Source organism: Eufriesea mexicana, unplaced genomic scaffold (genome assembly GCF_001483705.2).
Source record: "Eufriesea mexicana isolate 0111107269 unplaced genomic scaffold, ASM148370v2 scaffold4786, whole genome shotgun sequence".
Taxonomy (NCBI): domain Eukaryota; kingdom Metazoa; phylum Arthropoda; class Insecta; order Hymenoptera; family Apidae; genus Eufriesea; species Eufriesea mexicana.
This window is the reverse complement of record NW_016912807.1, coordinates 118861-140008: the sequence shown is the minus strand read 5'-3', so window position 1 is coordinate 140008 and position 21148 is coordinate 118861. Positions and strand designations below refer to the sequence as shown.

Here is a 21148-nt window from a genome sequence, read left to right as displayed (position 1 = left end):
CTGTAGAGTTATGAATCCTAAAAATATGTTTAAGTTGTTAAAATATATCGAAATACTTAATAATTTGTATGTAAATTATAATCAATTTTAAATGTTTGGTATGGTATTCATATATTGCAATATATTCAATATATTACATTTAAATTTCTGATTTTCAAATATTTAAAAGCTGTAATTGTAAATTTAAACACATAGTTGAAGTTATATTTAATTTTTTATTGTAATATTTAATATGAATGTCATTTATATTTTTATTTTCATAAAAATTTGTTCATTTTGCGAAAAATATAAAGAAAATGTTACTAACATGCATAAATCTCTACTTTTTTCTGGTATTTAGAATATTTCTTTTAATTGCAAGTTCGTTTTGATGGTTGATTAATTTAATCAACTATTTATTTTAAGTATGAATAAATGTTTAAATATTATTAAATTTACTATTCAATTAAGGTATTCATAAAATAATATCATCTTTTGCCATAATATCTAAAAATACATTTATACTGCTAGTTTTAAAAATCGAAGAATTGTATATCGATGTATCGTTATCAGATTAATCGTTTGCTAGTTATTAGTTAACTTCACAGCGATTTGCTGACGTTCTACTCAAAGATGGCGGTGATGAGTACGCCATGTTTTTTGTGATGTTCGCGCATTAGGCAAATTTTTTGAGAATTGTAATCTGTATAAGCAAAATGGCTGATGATGATCCGTGGTTATTAAAAGAAGACGGTTACTTAAATGTGGATACTGAGTGTAAAAGTATAATCTATCATGCTAATCTAAATGTGTTACTAATTACCACTGGTAGTGCGCAAGTATATGTATTTGATGTCAAATCAGGAGTAATTTTACAAAAAAGTTCTTTATCCGGTAAGCATTTTAGTTCATTTGTATTTCATACAGAAGGATTTGGTATTGATAATAAATCATTTTATTACAAATCTTGTAAATAATTTATTTGTAACGTTCAATTACGCTTCATGGTCAAGGTCGTATACGCATACAAAACGTCAGGCGTGACTAAAGTTTTTCTAATCTTAATGATTTTAATAAACTGATTAATTTTTGTATAATTAATTTATTTTTGTCATTGATTTAGTATTTTTTATGATGTTATCGAATTTATACCGTTATTTCATCATGTTAAATAAGATCATAATTAATATTATTATTTTATTTGCAATTACGTTTGGTTTTTGCGAAGAACGTTTTTGCTATGTATTATTGAGGTATAATTTATATATGATGTATATTAATTTTTGTAATACTATTAATTTTTTTCATAATAATAATTTTCAAGAAATTTGGTATAATGCTCATCATTAATTGTTTCTGTATTTTTGTGTTCATGTATTTAAGATTTATGATAAGTAAAATTTAGGTTAATAAACAAGATATTTTGGTACAAAAATTTTATTTTTGTAGGAAAATTAAATGGAAAACTTCAAGGCACATATTTGTCAAATGGTATAAATAAAATATTATATACAGATGGAAGAGGAATTGGAGTGCGTAGTGATTATAATGGGGTGCTTTTTTTGGACACACTTTTACAAACACCTGTTTCAAGAAGTGAAGACATTGTAAAATTAGAGTTATTGTTTTCCGAAGCTACTTTATTATATCAGTGTCTACGATGTGTAGAGTTACCAGGCGTAGATCATGTGCTAGAAGTAAAAGAAGAATTAATAAGTAAAACCTTTACAATAGAAGCAAATCAGAAAAAGGGAATTAAAGCTCAAAAAGTAAATATAACAAATAAATAAATATTATAATTTTAAGCTGTTGAATGAATTAATATTAGAATATTAATTTATTCTATTTATAATAGTGGAATACAGTATGTCTGGAATTACCACATAGTTCTTTGAAACTTGTGTGCTCAGGATTAGTAACGGAATTGAAAGGATTAAACAGGTATATTCCAGCATTGCCAGTTGCTTCTGCCATTAATGAACGATTAAATGGCCTATTACCAGGCCTGCCATTAGAAGGAGGTCCTACCGATAAAGCATTAATGTTTAGTGAAGCAACACGTCGAGATACTTTTTCAAAATGGCCACATATGAATTACAAGTATAAAATTTTACCACTATGTTTTGTTAATAACATAAAGAAATATAGTATATGAATATTGTTCTTCAGGTGGGCTTTGCCAGATCAAATGGCACAGGCTGGTTTTTATCATCAGCCAAATGCAACAGGTGATGATAAGATAATGTGCTTTACATGCAATGTCTGTTTAATTTGTTGGGAACCAACAGATGAACCTTGGTCAGAACATGGACGTCATTCTCCGGCATGTCCATTTGTCAAAGGAGAATACACACAAAATGTTCCTTTGTCTGTTATTCTTGCTACTGCTCCTGCATGTGAAGCTGGTGATTCTGTAGATGTGATTAGCACTACAAATGTTAGTGGTCTTGTAGCTACAGCTTCCAGTGGTGGTTTTATTAATGTCTGGAATGTAACAAATCAGTTAAAGGTAATATTTAATAATATTATAATGGCAATATTATATAGTAATACTATAATAGCAATATTAACAACAATAACACCAACAATAATAATGATAACCACAACACCAATAATAATCTTTTATAAAAATATCTTCATGTAATATATTTTTTGCAGAGGGAGGTATCGTTTTATGTTGCTCCTATAGACCAAGAAATAAATAACAAAGATTCTATTCAGTTTGGTTCTACAAGAAATTTATCATCATATTTAAGGGCACTTAATTCAGAAGCAGATCCCCTTTCTGAGTATAAGCATTCTGGTTCTCATAAAGTACAAGTCACAGCATTGTCTGTAGTAGGTTCTCCTAAATTCCAAAATGATGAAATAGAAACATCTGGTTCTACATTTTTACCTGTTGAGATATCAGACTCTAAAATCAGGCCATGTGTAGTGTGTGCTGTTACTGTGACAGTTAGTAATCCATCACAGTTAAGGACTTTAGAAAATGTGTGGGCTGCTTCAACAGATTTAGCTTCATCATCATCTCTTGTCCGTGCAATGAACAGTGTAAATAGTGCTGCCAGTGATACTTTAGATATAATGAAGGTAGCAGGTGACAAGTACACACCATCAAGATTGCACTATTTAGTATTTTATGATTTTCATCACAAAACTGGAACAACCCAACCAATTAAAGAAGGTAATACTAAGGAATCTAATACTAAAAAAACATCATCTGAAATAGGCACTAGTGGTAGTTCAAATGGAGAACGTCAAGACAATTTATACCAAGAATTTTTGGTTAGTAAATTTTTTTGTGAGGTTCCAGTAATAGAGGATGTAGATTCAGATGTAGTTGATCCACATTTTGATGAAATTTTTCCAACATCTGCTCTTACTGCATCATCTTCCAATGGAATTTATTCAAACCCAATAGGTATCACAGTACCTCCAACATCAAGTTCATTTGATGCTAATTTCAATCCTATTACTGATCCAAAGCATTTTGCATCAACATCTGATTTAACAACTGCAAACAAGAAAAGTTTGGATATTATGAAAATAACAAAGACTGAACCAGTTGTTGTAAAGACTTTACCTATTGAAGCTCCTGATTTTGTTAAAATTACACACATTGAAACATCTAAAGATGGAAAACATTTATATGTTGCTATGTGTCCTACAACAGATAACACGGATTCATTAATCTCAAATAATAATCAAATGGATATTGATGAAGATAGTGAATTTTTTCCTCAAAAAGGTTATGTGTATTGGGACCATAATGATACACAGTCTGATAGATTAATAAATGGTAAAATACACGATGACATAAATAATATGAATACTGTAATACTTGTATATGCCTTGGATTTTTCGGGGCAAGTGGTAAAGATATTTTCTGAACCAGTAGTAAAACGAGAGTTATCTGCAGATGAAGCTCCTGTTGAACACGTGTTTTTACCTCTTCAAGAGAAAAATAAATATACTTTATCCAGTGAAAATTTCAGCAGAAGTTCTACTACTAATTTAAGTGCATCAGAACCTGTGGGACAAGTGGCTCTTGTATGTAGAGATGGTGTTATCAGAGTATTAAATTTAAATTCATTGAAAACTATTACTGAAGCAAGAATAGAAGGGAAAAAATTTGTTTCTGCAGCATATTGTAATAGTAAGTCTCAATATAAATCTATATTTTTATTAACAAATCTGGTTTTTGTACAATATAATTTCTGCTAGGTTTAGAGAGATTGTGTGCATGTACAAATGATGGTGCACTTCACTTTTTTATTACTACAAATGAAGAAGACTCTATGGAAGATAAAGAGGATATTGAGGATATAAATATGATGACAAGTGAAGAAAATTGTAATAAAAATATAATTCCTAGTACATCAACATCATCTACTTCTCAGTAAGATTAAAAATGAAATTTTAATATATCTTAATCTGAAATTTAATATTATGAAATAATGATACATACAATGTTATACTTTTTCAGAGATCAATTACTTGCGCACAAACTAAATTTCTCGTATTCGGATTTACGTACTCTTTACGAACTGACACGGTTTGATCATCATTCTCCCGCATATGATGCTACTGTTCTTCCTTGTTGGAATGAAATGATGCAAGCTCAGAGACAACGCCGGCATCCCCAACATTTTCATCAATCAGAAGATCAACATCATACTCGAACATGGCGTTTACATAATGATCTGTATGTATGAATACTTTAAAAGATATAATTTTATTTCATAGTTTGCCTGCTTTGTTACTTTATACATTATAGGACCACTTGGGATGAGAATATATTTGAATTAACTCTTCCTCGAAGTGCTGCAGGAAATATTGGTCATGTAGATGTACGGTTTAGTTTGCATTCAGTTTGTCAAGAATTACCATCAATTCAAATTACTTTACTGAAGCAAAATATTAAAAGAATTGGTAATCATGATCCTTCATTAACTCCCGTGGATGAAAGAATAGATTTTAATATAGGCAATGAGCAAAAGGGAGAAAACCCTGTGATCACAGAAGAGTTTCAGCGACAACATAATACAGAAATTTTATGTGGACCGATTGATTTGCATCGCAGTTTAGACTTATCGTGGCGTTCTGGTTGTGTTACATTGACTAGTCCAAAACTATTTCGATCTAAAGCTAGGACACTTCTTGTTCATATTAAGGCTCTAATTGATCCTACAAAAGATAGCGTGAGTACTTGCTTAAAATATATACAAAAATTTAATAAATAAATTTAATTGCATGATAATATATTTTTTTTTTACTTAGGCAACGACAAAATCGAAAACAAATTCATCAGACAACAAACCTCCCACATCTAAAAAGTTAAGAATAGTCGAAGTACGTCGATTTGTAGAAGGAGCAAGTAGTAAAAAATTAGATGTTTATATCGGTAAATACGATTTTGACTGATATTTTATTTTACATAATTTTCAGTTCATATGATTTATTCTTTTTTCAATATTTATTTAAGGTTGTGATTGGATTTATGAAATATCAATTACCGTTCGAACAGTATATCCTACCAATATACCAAATGAAAGAGCGCAGCGATGCGCTATGTTGGAATCTAAAAATTGCTTTGAAAATTTATTATGTGTAGCTTGTTTGGAGACCTCTGACAAGTAAGAACAAGTTTTATAACAATAATAAATGGGATTAATTTATATTTATTATGTGAAAATACGTTATAGTATATTTGAACATTATAGGTCTCCTATTGCACAATCACTTGCATTAGATATTCTTGTATGGATAGCCTCTATTAGATTAACGAGGCTACGCAGCAATGAAAACAGTGCTGAAATAAAAACTTTTCAATTGGAAACAATTCGCTCTGTGCAGGCACGACTATTTAATTTATTAAGAACTTGTCTTTTACATGCTGGTCGAAGTATAGCGCACAAGTGTATAAAGCTAATTATGCTTTGTAATATGTAAGTTAATGCTGATATAATATCTGAATAAGAGATATAAGATATAAAATTTATTACATAATATTACAAACTGTTTTTAGTGGTTTTTATAATTTGGAAGATCCTCCATCTCAATCTTTCGATGAAGCCTTAGTGTCTGTTCTGGTAACATTGTTACCATCAATAGTGGAAGTTGAATGGGCTGGTTCATTACGTTGGTTACAACTATTAATTAATAGAATTGTGCTACGAGATAGAAATCACAGTATTGCTCAACAATGTATTTCTTTAATACAACAAATTTCTGCAGAAATATCAAATCGTGTAAATCCATATCATTTATTACTTGCAACGAGGTATAATTTAATTTTTAACTATAATATATTTTTGTTACACCCGTTTAATATAATATTAATAAAATTTTTTAATTTTTTTCAGATTTGGTTTGTATAATTCTCCATTTGAGACCGAACTATTTGATTTGGAATCACCAATGCCTCCCAAATACAGTCCAATATCTCCTACATATGTATCATCAGTAGCTAATGAACAGACAGGACCGTCAACTGCTTCATCAAGTTCTATGTATTCTCAGGATGCTATTGATTTGAGGGACCTACTTACACTGCCTACACACCCAACTAGTGAACTTGTGGTGTCTAGCAAGTTGAAGGCTTTATGTGCTAATCACAATATGAAAGGACTTTTAGAGGTAATTTATTTTCATTATAAAAAACTTTAACAAGACAACAATATTTGGTAGAAAGTATTAGATATTACAAAAGTGAATAAAAATTACAATAATTTAGGTTGAGCCTCTTCATTTTACTTGTTTTGCTGCTTCTGATGGTACCAAGATGGAGAAAATTGATCCATGTATGAATTCAAATAATATTGGAGCTCCTCTTTATGATAGTACAGCTACAAATAACAATGGCGTACCCGACATTAAAACCATTCATCATACTTATGTAAGTTTCCACAATTTATTTTTTTTCTATATTAATGTATCAACAATTCCTATATCCTTTTTGTTTCCTTTTTTCTGTCACATTCTAAATGTAACAATTTCATGGAGCATGCAATTACTTTAAATTTGATGTAAACATGACAATACTCGCATTGGTAAAAAACGAAAAAAAATCGTTATCTATGAAGCAATATGGAAAAATAGAACAGGCAATTCAACAATTTCTGTTTTTTAATTAAAACAGTTAAATCCATTGCAGTCATTTAGCGTTGAACATTAAAACATAAATGGTATAAATGTTTTTTCAAATAGAAGAAACATAATCCAGATAGAAATCATTGTACATTGTAGAACTTGGATGCTGGGTCACTAGGAGCAGATGTTCAGGCTAAGCCAACACCTATGTTAAGCGATCTATTTAGTCTATGTACAGGAAGAATGTTAAAGAAGCCAGCTCCACAAGTGATATTCATACCTAATCAATTAGAATGTGATGAAGTTACTGATATGCTTATCAACAATCAGACATGGCATAATACACAAAATGACATGCCTACTTCCCATATATTAAGTTCTACTGTAACAAAAGAAAAGTCGTCCATACCAAATATCAATACTACTGTAAACAAAGTTGAAGACAGCAATTCTAAAAAGGTAGATTATATAGATGAGAAGTTGCACCTTTTTCTTTCTGTTTCTCAGTTCGGCGATTTGTCGTTACCATGAATTTTTATAGCTTTATTAATATGCTGTTTGTAATTGACTTTATATAATTTTGTTAATGTGTCAAGTACAAAGCTAGATACACAAATTGAAAATTGCATGATAGCATTAGGATACATTTAATATCAATGTCATTTTGATATCATTTTACCAAATTGCACATCGTCCTATCCGTAAGATTTATAAAACATAGGTGTGATAAAGACATTATCCAGTTACACAGATCTTATACTGATTTCTTATAAATTCAACGCACGGAAAATTCCAGTGATAAAAAATTGCCTAAATCTACTTCCTCGTTTAATTTTGCGAGTGTAATATTGTTTTCGATTTTATTTCACATATTGGCTTCATTGGTTTGATTAAATGAAATGTGTAGATTTTATTTCTATTTAATGCTTTTAATGTTACATATATAGATGTGATGTATACATTTCTTCCTAAATTATGAAATTTTAAGTCATAATTTATTTTTTATATAGTCATAACAGTTTAGTTTTGAATAATAATTTGTTTATACAAATTATTTCTGTTATTAAATTGTATAGAAAATGGAAATGATGTATACATAGTGATATTAGAAAAAAAAATTGATTTTACCCATATTTCTAATTCTTTGAAACATTTATTCCTAATGTACTGTTTCATAGAATGAAATGATTTATTTTTGCATTTTTTATGCATTTGTTTGAATGACTATGATTTATTTCATAACAAAGTAGAAATGAAGTAGATATTTAATAATTTTCAAAATAATTCTTATTAAAAAAATAATATGTATTACCTGTATGCATTTCAGCGAAAAGATATTACATTTCCATGGGGGAAATTATTATGTTGGCCACCACAACAGGCATTGGTGATTGATCGAATGCATGCTGGTGCACGCCGTTTTGTTATTCTTGACTTTGGATCACCCGTATTGCTTACGGATTTGATTATTCCCTGCTGCAGTGATTTAGCATCCTTGGCTATAGATATATGGACAAAGAGAGAAGAAGTTGATGGTACGCGACTCATTGTGGCTGGTGATATCGGAAATAGGTCATTAGTTGTATCTGATCTTCAACCACCACCTGTTTGTAGATATCTGAAGGTACTTAATCATACTTATCATTGTTATAGCAACTAAAATTATTTATTTCATTTAGTTTAATCTATTACTCATTTGTATCACAATAGAAAACTATTCTGTTGCTTTTAGATTATATTCATTGGTCGGTTTGGAATGTCTCCTACTATGTGTAAAATTCCATTAGGAATTTTTTATGGACATGTCATGATTTTACCTGGAGAAGATTATGCGGAATTAAATAGTAGTTCATCAGCTTGTGATAATACTTTTGATTCTAATGTACAAGCTACTATTAATACACAGTGCAATATTTTATCCGCTCTCGCGGAAGATGTTCACTGCAGGTATTTAAAATGTATTTCTTAGAAAAGAAAGGACTTATCCACTATGTCTAAGCACCTTAATATTTGTTCTTTTAGATTTAGCCTAGCTACTGAAAAACTAAAAAGCCTATTGGATCCACTGTTGTGTTCAGAAACTACTAATGTTATGCACATGCAGCACTATCTTTCTTTTAGTAAAATACCTAATGAAAATAAAGAGCAACCATCTGCAAAAATACTGGCCACTTATCAAGTAAGTTGAATAAAATAAATTGATATAAAGTGTAGTCATATATGTAAATAATATACATGTACATTCTAGGAGTGCATAATGTTTCAACATCAATTAAATGTTGTGCGTGGTGTATGGAAACGATTGGAATCATGGAAAGGTTCTCAGACCATATCTACAATGTCCTTAGCAAATGCACCTACTGATAAATTGCGAGCTCTCGGAGAAACTTTACTCGATATCCTATTGTTTGCAGTATATGAAATTGGTCCAATACCTAGTGTATGTTTTTTAATTTTTATATATTATAGTTTTCATTATTATGTTAATTTAAAATTTTGTACATTCGTCTTCTTTCCTTATAGATACCATTATCAATATGCGATGTTTTTACACCAACAGTTTGTGAGAAATTTTTTCATTCGGTTTGTATTGTTACACCAATTCCCCGTTTGCAACTACAAGCTGTTGCACTTTTAACACGTATGGCTGGTCATCAACCTTGGTGGGGTAATTTCTTGTCTAATGTTTTAATTAATCTCTATTCGTCATCGTCTACGCACATATTTCCCCAAGACAGGTACAACATGATCTCAATTTTGTAATGAAATTTAAGAATATTTAAAACGAAAATTTCTTTTATCATTTTTAGAGTATTTATTTTACTAATACTTCTTGGACGTAAATCATTGATTGGCGGAGTTAATAGATTTTCTGTGATAGATGCTATGGTTCGCACGTTAGGCAAATTATTAGCACCATTATCAAATGCTCAAACATCAGATGCAAATCATTTAGATGTAACACTTATTGGCTGGGTACTACTTTTCTTATCCGTGTGTTTGGATACTATAGCGATCCCATCTGCTGGTTTAGAAAAGACTAATGAAAAAACTAAAGAACAAGGTATTACACACACACACGTATTTTTTATGAATAATAATATTGATATTTTGAACTTCGATTTCCGTAAAAATTCTTTTAAAAGGTTTATTATCTCGCTGGGAGTTTATTCAAGGAGAATCTGCAATGCAGAGAAAATATGGGAATGCCTATCGTTCTCCAGCTTGTAGTTCCCGCAAGAAATTGCAAAAACATGTAATGCACCATAAGCAACAGCTTCAAGAGTTAGAGCAAGCAAAAAAAGCATTTCATACCTCATCTCAGGTATGAAATTAACTTCTTTCTATTTTTATAATAATAAGTACGACTAATATTAAACAAACATTCATAAATGATATAATTCTTAAAGGGATGGACTAATTTCTCATCGCATTCATCATTATGCAGTAAAATGCAAGCAACATTAAAATCACAGGAACAGTTTTTTAAGAAAACATATAAACAAAATTCTACCAAGCATCTCAAGGATATTCTTAGTATTCGTAAAAATGATACTTCTCGCAGTTCGCAATCACAAGCAAATACGAGGTTTGTAATCAAAATTTATATAAGAGAGACCAATCTTTAATTTTATTAAAAGTTGTTTATTTCATATAAGTTCCAGCAAATCAGAAACAACGGATTTTGATGTTGAATGTGTATCCAACTTATCACATCAGCATGTTTTGCCTGTGGCACGTGGACTTATTGCTCTTATTTTGTATAATTCTGCTAATGTAGACATGTTTCTACTAGCTTGCAAGGTAAGTAAATTTGATTCAAAAGTATTATGATTTGTATGGAAAGTAAGTTGATCTTTTTTTTCTTTTTCTTTTTGTCTATTATGTAAAGAGTAATAATAAATCTTATCTTTCTTTTGTATTATTTACTTATTTTGAATGAAATATAAATAAAAACTAGTTCAGTGATATCTTAGTTGTACTAATGCTTAGTATTTTAATATCAATGTACAATCAATATTATAAGCTTGTAGACATATTTAAGGATTTTTAATACATAACAAGCTTTATGCTTTTATGGCGCAATTTTTTGAACTGCTTTACCATGTGTTTTATAGGTAGTCGCTAGGCTAGTGATATCTACACGTCCTGCAATTAGTTTGTGTGAGCTTATGAGCGAAGAACAGCTCTTAAAATTAGTCAGATTGGCAACGGGTACTTCCGACGCGGCCTGGTCTTCACATGCAGTCTCGTGCCTTTTGCAGGATTTATTAGAAGGTATAAAATAGTTTTTATTGTATTTATCATTTTTATTAATTGTTTATCATTACAGGTGGAAAGTTAATTCCAAAAACGTGTTCTACTCATGAAGGAAGTCCCACTGAAGAAAATTTTGAATCTCTTGTTACGGAAAGAAGTCGAACACCTGAAGAAGAATGTACTGCTGCCGATGTAAATATTACTTTTATTCCTCTTGGTAACGATGAAGGATTTGCAGGAAGCGACGAAGACGAAGATGGTAATATAATGGTGGTGTCGGAACCTGCTTCAATATCAAAATCTAATGGATTTTTGCCTTCTCTTTTGGAGTCTGATGACAGTGAATTTGAAGATTTTTTAGGTGATATTCTAGAATGTGGTAGAAATACCTTGAAGAAAGGTCATCCATTACCTAAGAATGTGGACATGTCTGGGTATGGTATAAATATAAAAATATTTGGATATCATTTAGTTATCTAAAGAATTAAATCAATTATAAATCTTTATAGAATTTCTTTAGCAATGGATGCAAGATTAGAATACGGAGTAGAAATGGGAATAGAAATATCATTGAGGATATTGTCTATGTTCAGCATGTATAATTTACCTTACAGTATAAGTACCACAATACATGTGAGTTAATGACGTTTATGTTTATTTCTAATATGATCTGAATAAAATTTGTTTTTAATTTTTCTATAAAAGGTATCATCAGAATCAAATCGATGTAATCAACAGTCGACATCGAAAGCAGAACCTAATTGGAATGAAAGAAGTCAAGATGTTTGGAATTCACCTGATACAACTTCTTCAAATTTAATAATGTTAACTAGATGTTTTGATAAATTATTTACAGAATTATACTTACAAGTGAGTAATATTAAAAGAAGAACAACAATTTATATTATTAACGATTCATACATTTTCATGTAATTCCCAATGAATTTAAAATATACTAAAAATTTATTTTATTTTATAACAGAATATAGGAACGAATTTGGAACTTATTCTGCAGCTTTGGTTAACATTGAATTTAGATGCTTCTTCAGAACGATCTAATCCTATAAATCGTTTTGATCCTTCACTTTCACCTGTTATACCATTGAGTTCAACAGCCATTTCAAGTCTTATATCTGCACTATCTTGGTAAATATAAAATTTATATATAAATATAAATATAAAGTCTTTTTACTTTGTTAATAAAAATTTTCAATTAAAAGATTGAAATAATAAAAATTAAAAAAAAAATTTATAGGCATCCGGGAGTTTCTTTACGTGCTTGGTGCCTTGCTCTTCAGTGTTTGACATTAGCAAGTAATCAGCCATTACAGACAGATTCTACTGAAGCTGCAAATAGTAGACAACCATTAGATGGTGTTTTGGGTGGTATGGCTGGATGCATTGTAAAAGATCGTAATATGGGTCCTATGCTTTTACGTTTACTTTCTGGAAGTGGATTAAATGTTAATGCTATGGACAAACAGTATATTATGGTATGCTTATAAATCTTTTCAAGTACTAAATATTTTATAACATTTTGTGACTTTATATCATTATATTCCAATGTATAATTTTTAGGCTGGTCCTACTGTTTGCCTAGCATTACAATATTTCTTAGTTAGATTAAAAATGAGATGCGACGTAATTACCCCTAGTAGCTCTTTAGGAAATTCATTAAAGCAACTCTTATTGTGGGTGATATACCAACTTATACAGCCCGGTGGAGCTCTTTCTGCAAGGAGGGGGCCTTTAGACGCACAATGCAAACTTATAACATCATTAACGAATTTAAATTTTGTCAATACAGACTTAGAAACTGCAATAAGTATAACAGAATGCGTCGGAGTACTAGTTTCTACTTACGTTAGGGGTTCTAAAGGTAATTTTGTGAACTGGAATAAATCTGCCTATTAGTGAATTGTTACTCAGTTTGTTTTCTACATCTGTGTTTTATCATAGTTGGTGCTCAGTGTGGTGGTACTGGTGATACAGCAAATTCATCTGATAGATTCGAGAGTTTATTTGCTTGTGTATATGGCAGAGGTTGTAGATTAGATTGTCCAACGTCATGGGATACTTTAATTATAGTTCTTATAAAATTAGTATGTCGACTTGTTCAAACACCTTTGCCAGAGGTATATAATATTATCTAAAATATTCCATATTAAAAAGATGTTTATAATTTAGTTTCATGTTTTAATCTTGTATTCTTGTAGACCTGCACAGATCGAACAGATGGGTCAATGAGAATCGATCTTTCTGAGACGAATTTCGATATAACAACTGATATTGATGATACTCAAATGAAAGTAAATATTTCACAAACGGATGAAAGCAAAGTTGCGGAGCAACAATCTTCGTCTCGTTTGCAACAGTGTACATCTAGCAAACCTCGAGTACGATGCGTTGCAGATACTGGTGTGTATACAAATGCAGCAATTTTGTTTTAGTTAAACGTTAATTGTTAAAATATTGTAATTTTTAGTTTTGCAACATGAACCTACCATGATGCGATTGTTGGGAGCTCTAGGACATAGCACTGGCTCATCTTTAGTTGTGTTTTTAGCTGAAAGTGCTGGTGCAGGAACAGCAACTGAATTTGACGATTCTGCTTCGGTATTAGATGCTACATTCCAACTTTTGACTACTCTTACTAAAAAAGCAAGCAATCGCACTTTAGTTCTCAATCCACTTTATCAATATCTTTCATCCTGTAAGAATTATTATATTTAGAAATTTTTATTTTTAAGTAACATATTTTTATATTGTGTACATCATTTTGTAGTCTGTGGACAAAGAGAAGTAAATCGACAGTTGGGTGTTATGCAATTGTCTGAGCCTCTTCTTTGGTATATCTTAAGAGTTCTAGACAATGAAGTATCACTGGCAATGTTTACAGCAATGGATGGTGTAAAAATACTTTGTGAAAACTTAGTAAAATCAAGTAACAGTGGCAATGTCAATTCTACTTCACCTGGTGTGATTGCATTAGTAATGGAACATCTTTCCAATGTTCCTAATGTGCTATCAGTGGCTTCTTCAAGTAGCAAGAAGTCTATGAATACACTAGAAACTTATGAAGATGGGTTATTAAACTTTGCTCCTTTGGGTATAATATCTTGGTTTAATCCTGCTGCCCAACCAGCAAGTGTCCTTATACAAAATTCTACACAACACAAACGGGCAAGGACGGCTGCGTGGTTATATCATTGTTTTCCTGATGAACCATGGGTTGACCTTATGATTACTTTACCTTGTGCTATATTATTGAGAAAAGTAGAATTACAACCACATCTTACATCTTTAGCTAGTAAGATATATAGATTTATTTCTAGTAATAATACACGATAAGTGAGTTATACTTTGTGCTGCACTTTAATATATACTGTGTTATTATTTAATAGCGTGTCCGTCAGCTGTAGCTATTGAAGTTTCAAGAGAAAGCAATAGTCCTCTAAGACCTGTTTGTGCACCAATGCCTACTGCAGGCTTGACATCTATACGCATCACTTTATCGCAACCAGAAGTGGCAACGTCCGTACTTGTACGATTATACAAACCACGTGACTCAAGAAATATAAGTCTAAGTCAAATCAAGTTATTAGGTACAACGGCATTTGGTGAAATAAAAACCAGTCATGATACAATAGATGAAGAACAACTTACTAAGTCAAGGTAATTCTTTTGGTGATTGTATTGTATGTTTGTATGTTTATTGATATAGTTTTTAATTGTATACACTATGAAGAGATCTTCTATAGGTCTAAATGTACATTTTTATAACATATCTGTCTAGCTTGGGTTGGTTGCGATTGCTGCATCAATGTTTATCCGTGTGCACGTTGAACAGCAATCTTGCTGTTAAAGTGCTTAATTCTGCAGCTTCAGTTGAAGGACTGATTGAAGCATGTTGTAATCTCCTGTTACTCCCAGCACCATCTCTTTTTACTTCCAATCTGGAGAGGGTTCTATTGCAACTAGGCTTACATTCTCGAGAGCTTGGACTTCGACTCATTGGTCTTTTACTCAACAACAGGTCTACCTCTTTCTTTCAAGGTATTGCTTTTCTTGGGAATTGATCCTATTCTTTTTTTTTTTTCCAAATATATTTTTCTAAAGGCATACAGAATTTAAATTTATTTGGTTCATATCTTACAGGTGCCGCAACTACACAAGAAACATCAACTGTTCAATTGGTTGTTGAATTGCTTCAACAATTATGTTCTATTCAAGATTCTTGTACAGAAGCTCGTATGACAACAGTGCTTTCGTGGCTTCATGCATCGGCAGTAAATGGAATTTCTCGGCCCAGTAATGGTCCTAACGCTATTAATTCGCCTGCCGTATATATCCATTGTGTGTCTTCCATTATATGGGAAGCTCATCAACAGCAAAATCTTAATTATGATTTACCAGCTTTATTAACTGATGAGCTTTTTAAGTAAGTTCTATTCTTTATCATTTCTCTATATATTAATTAATTCTGTTTTCATTTAATAGATTTTAATATAATTTGTGTTTTTAATAGTGCTTTATATCAGTGGACTTTAATTTTGGGAAATGGTTCTGCTTTAAAGCAGGCAATCGATTCTGCTCTTTGTGCGTTTTGCTACGTGAGACCTACATTATTCCCTTTGCTTCTCCAAAGAGTACGAATCTTAGTACCTAATATGGCGACTGATCATTCTGCATCTATATCAGATGATCGTAAGGAAAGAGAAGGGCAAACAGATGATAGAAAGAACGAATTTAATAGCGAAGAATGGTACTACCGTTATGTATTATCAGAATATAAACGATTAAATTTAACAGAAGGGCAGCTACTCACTGTAGCTGCAGCTGCTCGATCACCATCAGGTATCCAGCAACTGATTGATTCTGGACTTCTTGCCTCGTTGACAATGTTGATCATCGGTAAGAGATTACCTTATGAGATAAATATTTAAAAAATTAATGATTTTTTAATCAAAAAATAAAATTCTTGTATAGATTTTTGTAATTTGGAAAATTCGCGACAAGAGCTTTCGCAAAGCAGTCGAATATCTGTAAAGGATAGTTGTCAGGCTAATACTTTGGGAGGTTTAACGGATAACGACAAAGTTGGGGAAACTACCATGGATACAAATAATTATTTTGGTGGGTTTCTTGAAAATTTGTAATTTTTGCAATTTTCATAGATGTAATTATAATTATTATTGTTTAGATGGATTATGTATGACGGAACCAGAAAGTATAGCGATGATTTTAGAATTTTTGACACTTGTGTGCTCGGAAGGTAGAATGCGCGATTGGCTTGGGAAAGAAGGATTTGGATTTTGGTTACCCCTTCTTTCTCTTCTTAGTAATCGACCTGTAGAAAATCCATCTTTATCCTCTTTGAGGTAGAATTATATGGACAATTTGATATTTTATAAACATAAAGAGGAAATTGGATATTAAAAAGGTTTTATATTTTACAGATGTTCTAAAACAAGTATTTCATATGCAGCATTAGAAAGTGCAATGATTAAATTTTTATCTAGATGTTGTTGGTGTCATCTCGAAAATCAAAAGTTATTAGCCGAATTATTAACCGATGTTATTTCTCAGCAACGAACAACCTCCAGTAAGAGTTGACTTTATTAATTTTAATTTAAATTCTCTTCATTTCTTGTGCTATACGGTATTTATTAAACAGATGTACGCTACCTTCATGGAATTTCGAGTTTCACGAGACGATTGATTTTGCAATTATTATTGGAAGGTGAAAAAGTATTAGTGTCTGTAACTTCCGATGCACCGATGAAAGTTTCAAACACAACGGTCAATTATGGTATGTTATCTATGCCACCACATCCAGCTCATCCACTCGGACATTATCATCAATTATTGTATATGTCTACTCAGTCAACTGTTGCGGATATACTGCAACAAGTCTCTGGTTAGTTTTCCTCTTTACTTAATTATGATCTTACACGCAATATATTTGTAATCGAATTCGAAATATTTTTAAAAGGTACTTGGCTATTTCTATTGTTGCCAAATTCATATAAAAGTAATGAAACTGGATCAAGTAATAATCGCTCTCGAGAACTTTGGGAATCCGGTATGGCCTTTATAGTGGATACTCTTAGTGTAGCTGCCGGAAATACAGCGAAAGATAAAAGAGCTAAGGAAGCATCAAATAGATCACAAGCTCGTGGTCCTGTCATAAGAAAGTCACGAATGAATTCCGGTAAGTCACTTGTATCTTATACTTTATTACTCAATAAATGGAGTGTAATAAAATTAATCTGCTTGAAATTTTATGTTAGTAGATGGAGCGGCAAGTACAAGCAAAACAACAAGTAATAACATTCAACAGAATTCTACTAATTCTACTAATCAACAGTATTTGATACATTCATCACATCCAGATACTCCTCTGCCACCACAATTAACCATCGCCCAGCTTCTAGCTATTGCCGAAGATAGTGGAATATCGTTGTCAGAACCTTGTTTGCATCTTATATTACGTCAACGGAATAAGGATTCAAAAGGTATGAATTGAACAAAATTTTGTTGATTAAGTATGTTTATTAATAATTTCTTTTTATCTTGTAGAAGACATAATGAAACAAAACGACAGCGAGCTATTAAATTATAGAAGTATAGAAAGTTCATTGGGTGTCTTTAGTGCTAGTGGTGGTTTAGCGGTATTAGCTCGGCATTTACCGCTGGTATATCCAGATTCCAGACCACCACCCGTCCCTTTACCCTCACCGGAGCAAACATACGAGGAGTGGGTCAAATTAGGAATTAGCGACGATGCTTGTGAAGTTGTAGAAGAAAATGGTAACAGCTCTTCTTCATGGGCATCATCACCAGCTGGTTACGTGCCGCCACTTTCACTTGCTGCATTTGGATTGTTCCTTAGACTTCCAGGTTACGCGGAAGTATTGTTAAAAGATAGAAAACGAGCCCAGTGTTTGTTACGCCTTGCTTTAGGCGTTTCAGATGATGGCGAAGGTGGAGATGTTTTAACATCACCATTAGCTGCATTGTTACCAACTTTGCCACTCCAAGTTTTGAAGCAATTACTTGACGCTACGCCTGCAACCACTGATGATGGTCTTCTTTTACGTAAAACAACCATCGAAGTGGGTGCTATGCTTTTGTTATTGAATTGCTTAGCCGTATTTACTCATCAAACGAATCAGAATGAAAATTCGGAACAAAAAATACCCGGTAACCAGGGCGAAGCAGGACGTAGTGATGATAATTCACATTTATATTGGGCAAAGGGTACAGGATTCGGTACCGGTTCTACACAGCAGTCGTGGAATGTCGAACAAGCTTTAATGCGACAGAGATCTGAAGAAGAGCACGTTACAGTATTATTGCAAGTTTTAGCGAGCTATATTGGTTCCGGTGGACAAACGCAAAGAGAACTGCCAACGTCTTTTTCTGATTTACTAGCCCGGTCATGTTTACTTCCAGCTTTGTCTTCATATTTGAGGAATGACTCGGTATTAGATATGGCGAGGCATATTCCTTTGTATCGTGCAGTATTGCAATTGCTCAGAGCTATGGCTCTTTCAAATCAGTTAGTTCCACTTTTGTTACCTAGAAGCGGAAAGTCTGGAGAACCATCCGTTGTATCGCTTTTGTCTAATATGAGAGTATGCGTGGATACATACGTACACAAGATTAATCGTACTAGAAGTAATAAGTCAAAAACTCTATTCAAGTATCCTGATGATACCGAGCAGGACGAAGGTTTAGCAACGTTGATTCCTGACATCCAAGAAAGTGCTACCATAGTACAAAATGCTACCTCCAGATTGTCAGGAATCGAAGAAGAATTACCCGGCCCTAGTCCTACAGGTCCAGAATTACCTTTGCGTTCTATCGAGCAACGATACATAGAAGTTATGAAAAGTTTACAGTTCGGTAAGAAACTATATGCCCTTTATGATTTATTTATTACTTGCCATACATTTGTATTATTTTAAACTGATATATATAATTGTAGATACGTATGAAATGATTACTGAAAATCCAGAAGCTGGTGGATATAAGTTTGCAGTCTCATATCATTTTGAGTCTACTATGAGGGCAGCTGGTGAAAGGAGTCATCCTACAAGGGTGAAGAGATTAGCACAAGAGGCCGTTACACTTTCCACAGCATTACCTTTGTCGTACAGTAGTAGTGTTTTCGTTAGGTGCGATGCAGATAGATTGGATGTGATGAAGGTATTTTATAAATGAGTGAAAAAAGTAACTGAAATAATAAAAACATTAAGTGTAGTTTATTATTGACATTAATATTAAATTTTTCTTTTCAGGTACTCATAACAGGGCCAGCAGAAACGCCATATGCAAACGGCTGTTTTGAGTTTGATGTGTACTTTCCTCCGGACTATCCTAACAGTCCCATGTTAATAAATTTAGAAACTACTGGTCGTCATACCGTACGATTTAATCCAAATTTATACAACGATGGAAAAGTCTGTCTGAGTGTATTGAATACCTGGCACGGTCGTCCTGAAGAAAAATGGAATGCTCACACTAGTAGTTTCCTGCAGGTAAGTACCAACATTACCAAACTATAGTCGATGCTTGCGTATTAAATCATTCACTAAGAATTTTTTTTTTTTAATATCAAAACAGGTCTTAGTATCAATACAATCACTAATCTTGGTATCAGAGCCTTATTTCAATGAACCAGGATATGAACGATCGCGAGGTACGACGAGCGGAGCTCAATCTAGTCAAGAGTATAATGCGAATATTTGTCAGGCTACTGCTAAGTGGGCAATGCTTGATCAAATTCGCAATCCATGCCCTTGTTTCAAAGAGGTAATTTTATTTAATTAATTATATACTATCGGAAAATTGAATTATTTTTACATTAGTATTTGGTTATCATTTCGTAGGTTATACATACTCACTTTTGGATAAAGAGACATGAGATTGTTGCACAGCTGGAAGGATGGATAAGGGATATGGAGTTACATGGGTTAGATCGTAGATTTGGGCGCACTCTCTCCTTAAACGCATTAACTTTAAGAGTAATGAATGATTTTGTTACATATTATTTTAACAACTTTATTTTGATCCATACATATTAGAGTATTTTGCAATTATATTTTAATATTTTTCAGAGACACTATAGCTTATTGAGAGAAGAATTGAGTAAACTACCAACTCCTGCAGGTTTAGAGGATTTAGTAGAACCACTTGCGTCACCGGGTTCGCCAATTGAACTGTCCGACACTCCTGGTACCCCAAATACGCCACCAGCGTCAACGGTTCCTCCAATCAGCACACTTTCTACACCAATTAGTAATTCTATTGGTTCCATCAGCGATGCTAGTGCCAGTAATCACGTACACCACGACATCGACACAGACGTTGAGATGGAGAAGATGGTTTCAAAAGTGTGTGAATAGCTAAAGGATGTTAATAGACATTGTTGGACATTTTGAAAAGTATATATTGTTTGTGTTATGACGGACAAATAACGGACTGACCGAAGATGAAAGGAAATCCTAGTTATGTGGGCAAGTTTCAGTTGATTGACGAGTGGTTAGATGAATGAAGGATTACTGTATCTTTTTGTTGAACACATGACGATATCGATAAAATGAGGAGAATTTGAAAAACGAAGAGAGTAAACATATGCATGCATGTGTCGGTATGCGTGGACGAGAGATTTGGTAAAAAAGAAAAGACGAGTGAGAGACGATGAGTTGAAAGAATTATGTAAAGGGATAAAGAAGAATAGAGACAAAGAATGAGTGTAGAAGGATGACAGATATGAACGAAGAGACTGAATCGGTAAAAAAGGGAAAGT

General features: G+C 32.3%; 1 protein-coding gene across 1 annotated transcript; it reads left to right on the top strand.

The window, feature by feature from the left end:
* The first annotated feature begins 683 nt into the window (after positions 1 to 683).
* On the top strand, positions 684 to 20744 carry Bruce (BIR repeat containing ubiquitin-conjugating enzyme). The gene is made up of 51 exons (XM_017905894.1): positions 684 to 873; positions 1429 to 1748; positions 1835 to 2079; positions 2149 to 2488; positions 2638 to 4135; positions 4204 to 4378; positions 4466 to 4684; positions 4757 to 5180; positions 5260 to 5383; positions 5465 to 5615; positions 5703 to 5927; positions 6008 to 6262; positions 6345 to 6618; positions 6716 to 6877; positions 7228 to 7530; positions 8399 to 8695; positions 8804 to 9018; positions 9094 to 9250; positions 9320 to 9511; positions 9595 to 9809; positions 9882 to 10135; positions 10218 to 10396; positions 10482 to 10660; positions 10731 to 10875; positions 11190 to 11349; positions 11405 to 11765; positions 11841 to 11964; positions 12037 to 12201; positions 12314 to 12477; positions 12587 to 12824; positions 12910 to 13210; positions 13291 to 13466; positions 13548 to 13749; positions 13817 to 14044; positions 14117 to 14641; positions 14736 to 15006; positions 15128 to 15387; positions 15490 to 15772; positions 15860 to 16245; positions 16321 to 16467; positions 16535 to 16712; positions 16791 to 16936; positions 17009 to 17251; positions 17327 to 17545; positions 17628 to 17849; positions 17914 to 19242; positions 19325 to 19545; positions 19638 to 19877; positions 19963 to 20151; positions 20229 to 20363; positions 20457 to 20744. The coding sequence occupies exons 1-51, from the start codon at positions 696 to 698 to the stop codon at positions 20742 to 20744; spliced, it is 14127 nt and encodes a 4708-aa protein (XP_017761383.1). The 5' UTR covers positions 684 to 695.
* Positions 20745 to 21148: the final 404 nt, after the last annotated feature.

What these genes read in the sequence shown, in the direction of transcription:
- Bruce (XM_017905894.1), top strand. Translation starts at nt 696, where the DNA reads ATGGCTGATGATGATCCGTGGTTATTAAAAGAAGACGGTTACTTAAAT. An exon ending in GGATACAAATAATTATTTTG is followed by an intron (nt 16,468 to 16,534) that starts GTGGGTTTCTTG and finishes ATTATTGTTTAG; the next exon opens with ATGGATTATGTATGACGGAA. An exon ending in ACGGAATAAGGATTCAAAAG is followed by an intron (nt 17,850 to 17,913) that starts GTATGAATTGAA and finishes TTTATCTTGTAG; the next exon opens with AAGACATAATGAAACAAAAC.